At 40.9% G+C, this 11,219-nt stretch overlaps 1 protein-coding gene across 1 annotated transcript; it reads right to left on the bottom strand.

Moving 5' to 3' along the window:
* Window positions 1-298: 298 nt before the first annotated feature.
* Window positions 299-10,378, bottom strand: LOC108786933 (putative inhibitor of apoptosis). The gene is made up of 8 exons (XM_018556355.1): window positions 9,541-10,378; window positions 7,770-7,869; window positions 6,671-6,749; window positions 6,131-6,176; window positions 4,236-4,475; window positions 2,803-3,063; window positions 1,655-1,696; window positions 299-494 (listed from the first exon to the last, which is right to left on the bottom strand). Exons 1-8 carry the CDS (start codon window positions 10,376-10,378, stop codon window positions 301-303), a joined length of 1,800 nt encoding a protein of 599 aa, XP_018411857.1. The 3' UTR covers window positions 299-300.
* Between the last annotated feature and the right edge of the window lie 841 nt (window positions 10,379-11,219).

Raw genomic sequence — 11,219 nt, forward strand, 5'->3', positions numbered from 1 at the left:
GCCCCATTTATTTATCATGAAAAGATCTAATCTATTCGGCCATGGAGCTCAGCGGTGGGTGCTGGGGGAGGGGAGAACAGAAAAATTGTTCAGTAACATCAAATGCTGTTCACACACAAGCAGAGGATAAAAAGCTTCAAGAACAAACTCAGACTATACACCCAACGATGGAAGGTCTGCTTCACTGGAAAACCGATCCCACAGCCCAGGAAGAGTAAAAACAAAACATACAAAAGGAGTAAACAGACTTTTATTAAATAAAAAGAAATAAACAAGTCATTTTAGAATTCTTCTCCACTTTCATGAAAGAAATGTGCGAACTGTTCCTTTAATTATTCCTCTGCAAATCGGGCATTTCCGTAGGGATGGTGCACAATCCTTGCATACTACTAGATGCCCACATGGAATAAAGACGATGGACACTTCTTGGTCCATACAAATTTTACAGGTCCGCTCTTCTTGCAATCTTCTTAATTGCTCTTCCATAGGCAAATCTAAAAATGAAAAAAATAAAAAATTAGAGGACTCTTCTGGTAAAGTATCAGGTGCTAATATACTGAATGTTATCTGCAACTAGTTCGGATCATTTCTGCACTACTTAGTCAGCCATGGCATGGACTTGAAATGCTGAGGCTTTTTCCGACTCACAGGATTTACTTCTTAGTGCAGGAAGAAAAAAAGCTCGACAGCCCTGGAACCTAAACAGGTCAGTAATGGCAGCTTCCACACTTGTATACCGACACATTCTCTGCCAGAAGCTGCCAATAACAACAGTTTGAAGAAATTGGGATTTCAAGGCAAATGTGTCTTCATCTAAAAATGGTGTACAAAAGCCTCACCATACACATTACAATCTAAGTGTACAACCAACCTCGGAACTACCAAAATGATGTCATGTTGACCTACCTAAGCTATCTAATCAATCAATCAATCAGACAGGCCCTTGCACTACACAGTTTTTTGGTAGATCCAAGGTATATTGCACAGTGTGTGGTGAGCTTAAGACCTTAAAAGAAAAGAATGTTTTATGTTAAAATTGCAGGGACAGGTTTAAACCCTATTCTATTTTTACTGTATGTGCCCTTCACTTCCAGTCCTGGACACACAAGAAGCTGCTCCAAAGTGAAGGAAAATCCCCTCGTAGTGGTCATCAGAACAGGTGAAGATTTCCTCTCGTAATCTGGAATTTACCATCATTTTCTATTTCAGAGACAATGGTCACCAGGACATATAGTGATCCCCCCAGTGGGGACACAGCAATAAAAACCCGACAGTAGTTCTGATTCTTCAATAATCTATAACAAAGTAAAAACTTGCTCTAGTCTTAGATACGCCTTTCCAGTGGTAGCATTAGCCATGTCCTGATTATCCAGTGTATGTGTGTGACTCAGTGCACACAAGTCCTAACCAGACATGGGACAATTTATTTAGACCAAAAGAAGCATTAGTCATATCCTGATGATTCCGGTCAGGTGTGTATGACTCCGTGTGCAGACAAATATTGAACAATCCACTGTGCCAAACCCAATAGAACAGCTTGTTCAAGTCATATGGGTTTAGATGCTGCAGAAGGTTTTAGCTAGAATATATATACTTGAATATTACTAGTTTTCTAATGAGTATCAGGCAGATACAAAGTCACAATGATGTTTACCTGAATAGTCATCTGATGCTTGACTTCTCAAAGACTGTTCAACTGAGGGGAAAAAAAAAATACGAGTTTTAGCTAACGCACATCTATAGACGGCAGGAGTGCATGAATACAACAGGAAGAAATACCTTTACAGTAAAAATAGGATTAAATTGCCTCTACATACATGTATAGTTTTTTGTTTTGATAAACCCCGTGCCATGGTAATTTTTGTGGTCTGTGTACCACAGTGGGAACTTTTGTCACTTCATGTCCCAGAGAGACGAATGTCCCTCTTCGACAGTTGTCCCGAGCAACTGTCCCTTGAGGACAACTGTAAAATTCTAGAATTTCCCCCAGTTTTTTCTCAGTGACAAATGGTCACCAGGACAAACAGAGGGGGAAATCTCCCAAGTGGGGGCACAGACCACATTAAAAACTTGACAGAACGTCTAACCTGCCGGCAAAAAAACAAAAACCCACCATAAACACAGGTGCAGAAATCACTAGCCCAAAATGGCACTGCCAGTCCACGATTTGTGGACTTGTGGTGAACCCCATAGAAACCTCTATTTAACAAACGGGAACAGAGGCCCACAGGGAGTCATCACAAAAGAGAGGGGTGAAGATGTTCTGATCTATATGCCCATGTAAGTGCACTCTAATGCCGCGGTCAGGTAGACAAATCCTGCAACATATCTGTTGGTAAGCTAAGCCTTGGTCACAAACACTATTAATGCATCTTATGTGGCAGCATCACAAATCTCACTATTAAAACCTAGCTGAAAATAAGAAGGTTGTAATTCATAGAGGTAGGGTAAAGCCCCCCTTTCTGGTTTCAGTTTTACTTCTGCCTTTTGGTAATGTTGAGAAGACTGGAGGACTGTACACCTGCACATCAGGAAACTGAACCAGACACGGTCTGCTGGTCACTCACTGCTACGCTGTAGCAAGAACACATGCTGCAGCACTACATACAGTCACCTTCTATAATGTAAAGTGTAGAAAAGCACAGGTTGTGCCCCCATAACCTGCTCACTGCAATATGGTATCCCCACAAACTCAAAATAAAAAAAAAGGGAGACTCCTGGACACAGACATGCACCACCATACAAGTATAGATCAAATCAGCATGTTTCTTATTGTTTATCATGGTCCATCTAAACACTTACTGAATAATTCCTTGTACAGCCCGGGGTCTTGGACATCAAGGCTCTTTTTGAAAGTTTCAACTATATTTTTTCCTTTGGTCAAAACTTTATCAAGCAGATCCTGGGCTTGTAGAGTCTGCGTTTTCTTGCTCTTTATGGTATCATACTCCTCATAACTTATAACCTGTGCAGACAGAAGTTCATCCGAAATCGCCATGCACAGACAAGATGTCATTCTCTGCGCCAGGGCAAGGTAACTTTTCCTTATTACAGAAACCTCATCTGCAAATTTAAAAAAAGTTGAATACATTTCAGTTAAGCGGTTAGTCAAATACTAATAAAAACAGGTCCATTCGCTTTCTGCACTCACATGTATTACACTGCATCTACTGTGCTTTGCATTTATTTTGAGGTCATTATGCTGAACAATATAGTGACCTTATTTGAAAATCAGACCCCACATAGCAGACTTCAGTGTCTGCACCAGGGAAGATCAGTCACCTATTTCACTACATACGATGGTACCACCCCACAACTAGCATGGGCAATAGCTGGCCTTTGCACTTGCAACTGTCCTTAAGCCACCTCTGGATTTTTGGCATTTGTGCTCATTACATGTACTTTACTCTTGTGGCTATATTGGCCCAAGTGGGTTAACATTTAACACATTAGAATTGGTGAATAAGCTGAGTTTTGCCGTTTTAAACTGCATAAGTTCAGATGTTATGCCAGATGGAAACACGCCCAGGCTCATCTTACACAAAATAGAGCTGTAAAGTTATCTAATAGGCAAAATCTGGAACACTCTGGAGACTGCTTAGAGGGAATCTACAGGTGAAACTCGAATAATTAGAATATCGTGCAAAGTTCATTTATTTCACTAATGCAACTTAAAAGGTGAAACTAATATATGAGAGAGACTCATTACATGCAAAGCAAGATAGTTCAAGCCGTGATTTGTCATAATTGTGATGATTATGGCTTACAGCTCATGAAAACCCCAAGAACCCCAAATCCACAACCTCAAAAAAGTAGATTACATGCAATCAATAAAACAAGGATTGTACATAGAACAATATCAGAACTCTGAAAAGTACAAGCATGCATATGTACTCAGTACTTGGTTTGGGCCCCTTTTGCAGCACTTACTGCAATTACGTTTGCACAATATTCTAATTATTCGAGTTTCACCTGTATACTCAAATACCAACGACTGCTAATCTTTAGAGTCTTGCTGTGATGATTAAGGGAATTTTGCAAAGTGTATTTCCACTTATGCAGCCAAATTGGGACAACCCTGGTTTTATATTTGTTATATCTTCCCAAATCTCATTGCATAAGCTAAATAAATGATCCAGATTCTTAATGTTATTCGCTCATAGGTTGACACTGGATTTAGGTGCATCCCCTTTTATAAGCAACGATTCACATACAGAGTCCATCTTAAGAATTACCTTCTGAATTCTGCTCCGACTGTCTGTCTTTCTCCTCTTCAGTCTGCTCTTTTTGGGCACTCAATAAATCAGTCACCAACTCCACAGTATCTTTGTAATCCCCTCCTGAGGTCAGTATTTTATTAAATATGGTTTCCTTGACCAATCGGCGGTTGAAGCCCATAGCCAGAACATCTTGGACCACTGTAGTGTTCATGTAAGTCTCATCATCCTGGTTACTTTCTTTATCCAAGCGAATAACTGAAATTGCACAAAGGAACTATTAGAATAGGATACTCAATGGACTTCCTCTCTTAGAACAGTTTCTGGAACAACGTGCTCTACATCTAATAATCACACCAGAGGTACTAAAACAAAATTATGTTTGCATGTAAACGGCCTCCATGGTGAAAGATAAAAAAAACACATGTACATGTTCTCTCTCATATACCGATTACTGCGCGCTCAGTCCAGCTACAGCCAGGAAGATGTTTACAAGGAGACCCGTCCTCAGAGATAAGCAACGGGGGCTGCAATAGCTTAACTTCTGAAAATGCCAGTTTCCTGACATCAGCCCTTCTCGAGTCAGGGCCGGTGCACACCTAGGCGATTTATCGTGCGATTTGAGTCACGCAAAACAGATTCGCATTGAGGTCTATGGAGACTGCTCACTCCTTTGCGGTTTGTCGCGCGAAAAGGTGCAGAAGCTGTTGTGCGGTTTGGGTCCCATAGACATCTCTATGCATTGAAAATCTTGCGTTTTACAATGAGCAGGCACGCGATCGGAAACGTGCAAAAACAGCTCGGCATCTGAATCGCCTAGCTGTGAACATAGCCTCAAAGCAGGGCGAGCTCACAGCAAATGGAAATCAGAATTAAGCGCAAAAACCCCAAACTGGACCAAAAGAACAATGACCCAGCTATTTTTGAGCAGTAACCCTTCTGCTTCCAAGCTTTAAACACTTCTAAATCATGTGGGAAGGAGAGTGCTCAGATGTTATTGATAAGACAGCACACAGTGTAACTTACACCCCTGATGAAGTCTTTGCGACGTAACACGTGGGGTGGAGTCTTACGACAGTCTGGGAAGTGCAGTGCACAGAATACCAGTAACTACAGGCGGAGAGGAGCTTTCTCCAGTGGTTTACCCACATGGTTACATCTCCTTGTTTGCAGAGGTTTGGAGCGGGGTTTGAATAGGTCATGCATATCGGAGGTTTTATGCGAGTAGTTTTTGTTAGTTCTCAATAAACTTTGCGTATAGAAGTGTTAGCGCTTGGAAGCAGAAGGGTTACAGCTTGAAAACAGCCAGGTCATTATCCCTGATTAAAGGGAAGCGTTTTATGACCATACTTAAGTATTTTTAGTCAGGGCCAATTATATACAGGTGAGCAAGAGTGTATGCTTGGGATCATGGGACAAGCACCCGATGCACATTTAAGAAACAATGGAGGTGATAATAGTCTGAGGATGGTTCAGTTTCTGTTTCTAGAAGATTGAAGACACTAAAGACATTTGATTTATGAACTTTTTTTATTCTTCTTATTTTGGCATGTGGACATATTGTTTCTGTATAAAAAAAAAAAACAGTTTGTGTTGGCCGCTATAGCTTTGTATTAAAACACAATAATACACAGCACGGAATACTTACTCTTAATTGGACCAAAGGAACTCACCACTAACAGTTAAAAAGCATGGAATGATCAGGATGATTGGTGGCAGGTTACTTTGGTCAATGTGCTTACATTTCAAATCAAACTGGTTAAAGCAGCTTAAAAAGGTGCCGGGTGTGAGGACTCTTTACAAGGGAAGCTAATTTTGCCAATCACTGAACTTTGCTAATGTAGTTCTCTTACATCAACTGGCCCATTTTTGGTGGGGTTTTTGTTTAGTTTTTTTAACTTAAATATACTCACTGGGTGGATACTGGGCTTCATTTTGAGATTCTGAAGTAGATAGCAACTAGAATAAAAAAAAAAAAAAAGTTAGCCTTAATAGTTGAAGATATATTGGCTTAATGTAGACATAAATCACTATATCTAGCATATGTTTAGGATATTGACAACACTTCATCTCTCCCTTATTTTACAGTTGCCCTCTCCCAACAAGACTGTTCAAACTGATAGGACTACAGAAGTTACTAGTGTTAAGTGACGAGCTGAATCTGCTCAAGGGCACAGTTATACAATATGTCTTGTCTACAGATCATTCATCATATAAACATCCTGTGATTACAAAACTGCTAGCTAGAAGATGCTGGAAGAGGGCTAAAGGTCACCAGGCATTGCAGTGTCACTGGCAGCTGACAGTTTCCCAATGCTGACTGCAGGACCAGCGGAGTGCCGACAGAGGTCAAACATGGTGCTGAGTATTCATCTAGGTAGAAGCGTTTTATGGCTAAGGTTCATGGAGTAATCCTAGGGTGGATTTTCACTTAAAACTGCTCTCCAACCTACCTGATCTAGAAGATGTGGATACCGCTCTTGAATGTCTCGGACAAAGCCCTGACCTTTAATGTGCAACAGATATTCACACCTAAAAGAAAAAAAGTAGCAAAATAATAAAATTATACAAAGAAAATGAAGTTTTCACAAATAGTTTGGCATAAGTCTCAACTAAAAACCTTCACTTTAGAAGTATGCCAGTCACGATACACAAACAGGTACCACCATTACTGTATTTCACATAGAAAACAATTCTTTGTTGCCCGTGCAAACACGTGTAGCCGAATACCAAACACCTTAGCCCTGGAGGGGGGTTAAAAAGCAGCTTGGGTTCACGAGTCCAAACTGACAAGAGTAATCTCTGGTATTAAAAGCAGCACTTTCCACACACATAAGAGCAGCAAATAAGCGCTCCCTATGATCCAAAACGCAGTAACCATTGCTTTTATTCAAGCTTCATTAGAAGAAAAGGACAGGATACAGAGCATAAAAAGTCCTAACTGGTTGTGTGTATATAGCAGAATACTAGTATATACAGTGTGCTGTGTGGATTCATACTATTCCTGAACACGCTGGCTATCATGCTGATACACAAGCGCCATATTTCTAAAATCAATGGCCTGAAACAGGTAAGCAGATCCTGATAAGTCTTGATTCGCATGTCTATTTCAGATCAGTGTAGCATATAGGGACAGTCAAGCAACTAGCATTTTTAGGAGACATCAACAAGGTTTGCCTTGAAGTGGCATTTTAAAAAACAGGCTGCCTTCAAGAATATGATTGACAAAAACTACTAATTTGATGCTGCGTAGTTGATGAGAGTAACATCAGATACAATTTAGACCCCATTATACTATTCCCCAAGTTATCATTCTGCTTTTGCTACTCTTTTCACAGCCAGAATTGTCAGCATTATTGACAAGTGGAAGCAGCTACAGAACATTAGAACAGGTGGGAATATCAAGAGGTAAGACATATGGCAGCTTCCGATTAGAATAACAGAAGCATGTATACATTTACACACACATCCAGGTTCCATTAATAATAAATGACAGTAGACGATTCTCACTTCTGACCGCAAGCTACATATACACAGGAAATAGGGATGTACCTTGGAAACCATTTTGCATGTTCAACCCAAGGGTCATCTCCAGACTCCCAGCATCTCAATCCACCATCACAACAGAAACACTTTACGTCATCATTCCGTCCTGCAATAAAGTAAACAGATGTGTGAAAAGAAAATCTCCCTAAGTTTTTTTTTTTAAATCTAAAATCCCTATTTTTATATTAGCATTATTTTAGAAAAGTTGATAACAGTTGTCCTTAAAGTTAGCTATAGGCTGTAATATTTTCTTTGTTCAAGCTGAACAAAGAAAATATAAACAGATTCCTCCATCAACGCTCACGAGGAACCTCCCGCCATTTTCATTGAATTCCGACAGCGGCCGCTGGCAGAATACTCGAACAGAGGCAGCAGACGATTGGCTGCCTGCTCTTTCCGTTCGAAGATTTTCCGACCGGCTCCTTCGATCAGCTGATCGTGGGATGCTGGGTCCAAAGCCAGCGGACAGCAGTACCCACTGTGCAAATTTTAGGCGGCTCAATAAGAACCGTGCAAAACGGCATAGTGTATGGTCAGCTTTAATGCTCCCTCTCTCAATTCAATGAAAACAATACACTCCCTGTGTGACCAATATCTCAAAGTTCGCTACTACAGTGGCTCTGAAGATTGTGTCCAGTGTTAACAAAACAACATAACAAAATTGTGCATGGCACATTTACGTTCATTGCTATGGCTGGGTCTGTACTCCTTTTGGAGCCCAACAGGGACCATGGCACAAATGCACAGGACCCATCCAGGACTAGTTTGCAGACTAGCGGTGTGGTGACAAGCATGACTATACAGTGAAGATCTCAAGAGACGGGCTGCAGGTATTCATCCACAGGGAATCCACTATGAGAAGGTAGGAGGTCCTGAAATTAAAACTTTACCATCAGTGACATTATCTTCAAGATTCTCTTAGTTCATAGTATTTATTTTCTTTAATATTAGTGGAGGGTGTACCCATGGAAGATGGACCATATGAATATTTAATAAGTCACTATGGTGTTGCTTCTTTGATGAGACCTAGGTGTGTGTCATAGTTGGGGGATTGCCTGACTCCACCTTGGGATTAGACTTTACATTATAGTTTTGGAGATGCTGTTAGGAATTTAAAGATGACATGTATTTAGTGGATTTGATCATTGTTATAGGTTATGGTTAGTGATTTATTGCACTTTGAGGGTACTTTTTATTGAAGGTCTGGGATTGCACTTGGAAGACAATCTCTGTATTATGCTTGTCATGGATAGCACCCCCCTTTACCTCATCTGTCCCAGCGAGTTAGGGGTACCGCTGTGATACTGTGGAGAGGGAAGCCACAGGAACAAACATGGATGTGTCAAAGACTGCACTACTTATTTGCTGCTCTATTGCTGAATCACACTTGTTTTGTTGCGGTAACACATTCTGAATATCACAAGATCACACCTTTCTAGTGTTCCTATAAGGGGGAGCAAAAAGGAAAAGTGCACTTGGGTTTAAAGTGCAGGTATCTTTTTGATTTAGAACTCTTCCTCCCAACATATAACTGGATAGATGCTGTTCGCATGGCATTATCGCCACTAAATGGCGCTGAGCAGCATAGGAAATTGGCAATAGTGGCCATAATGCCGTGCAAATTGCATCTGCCCAGCATAAAGCTATAAATCAGCCCCTAAGTGGCAGTGGGTTTTGTTCCATGATTTCACCAGCTCAGATTTTTAAATATCCAGAGTTTTGTTTATTTTGCAGTTCTTTAATAATCCATTTTACCAACTATACATTCTATACCTACCAACATAGTAAAATCCAGCTTCAGATAGTTTTTTGGGTGTCACCGGAATCCTCGAAGGCCAATTTAAGAAGGTTTTCAGCCGAGAAGATGTGGTCTGCATGCAAACATTAGAAACATTGGATCTCAGCGATGGCTTTGCAGCTGCGCTCACAAAAGAACAATCTGGAAAGTGTCTGCGGTGTTCTGCCAAAGCGTTATCATTAGGCTCCCAATTATTTAACTTCCCGTCACAGGCAAAACAAGCCACTCTGTCTCCTGGACCTAAGTAGTAGAATCCAGCTTTAGCAAGTTCACTGGGATTTAAGAATGTTACTTGCCAGTTTGTGAAACTGTGTAGCCTGGCTTCTTCGGTGTACATGCAAGAATTGTCACTGCTCCTTAGGTGGGACATGTCCTCCACGGACCTTGATGTAACTGAATCATGAGGAATACTTTTGTAAGATATGTTTATAACACCTTCTTCAGGCTGCAGCGGACTGTTCAGAGAACTTGGAGGCGAGAAAGCTGAATACAAGGATGCTCCAAGATTGACTGAATTTGCGTTCTGGATGAAGCTACAGCTTGGACATAGCTTCTTATGTTTTTCAAATGCAATGTCTCCCCTTTTCCAATTATCTAGCATTAACCCACAGGTGAAGCATTTTACTTTGTCATCGACACCGGTGTAATAAAAACCAGCTTTGGCAAGGCTTCGCTCAGAAACAGGCACATTATTTGGAAATTTAGAAAATGTGGAGATGCGGTAGAGTTCACATGACAGTTCCAAAGTTATAGTGCCGATAGCTGGGTCAGATTTCAGCAGATTTGACAGAAATTGGCTGTTGTTCAATTCTTCCATTCTAGATGACAGTTCCATTGCAATAGCACCCATAGCTGGGCCAGATTTCAGCAGATGCGGCACAAATGGGCTGCTGTTGATCGCTTCCATTTTAGGAGATGACAAGGACAAGTCGGGGAAGTCTTTCTCTAGGAGGTAGCTCCGTTCTGAAAATTCAAGCTAATGCCAGTACAATAAATACAATCTTACCGGACACCTACATGAAAATGAATAGCAGTTACTCTAGAGCATTAAAGTGTATGACCATTTATATCACATTCTGAGGCTGAACAGTTCAGAGTGTAATAGGGGGCCAATGGGCCTAAAAACAACAGCTGGCACCTAACACTTTAAAAGCCCTTGCTATTGTCAGTGCGAGCAGATAGTTTTTAATGTTTTAATGCCTGCTGGCTCATTAATGTGGCAAATAAACTCAAATCACAATGTAGTGAATTAACTATTCTGAATCCTATCCTGGCAAGATGCAACTAGCTTGGTGTAAAAGAACTTCCATACAGATATCGGAGGGAAAACTCAAAATATGTCTATACACAACATAACGCTTTTTAGGCATTACACTGGATGTTGCCATTGGTGATACTGGGCTGCACATTTTGAATTACACTGGATGACTCCATTGGTGATACTGGGCTGCAAATTTGATTTACACTGATCAGCCATAACATTTTGCCTCCATACGCAACAAAGTGCGATGCACTGTGTGTTGAGACACCTTTCTATCGGAACCAGCATTAACTTTTTCAGCAATTTCAGCTACTGTAGCATTACAATTTGATTGGACTACAAGGGCCAGCCTTTGCTCCCCACATTCATCAATGAGCCTTGGCCGCCCATGACCCTG

This window comes from Nanorana parkeri, unplaced genomic scaffold (genome assembly GCF_000935625.1).
Source record: "Nanorana parkeri isolate BGI_ZX_2015 unplaced genomic scaffold, ASM93562v1 scaffold235, whole genome shotgun sequence".
Classification (NCBI taxonomy): Eukaryota; Metazoa; Chordata; class Amphibia; order Anura; family Dicroglossidae; genus Nanorana; species Nanorana parkeri.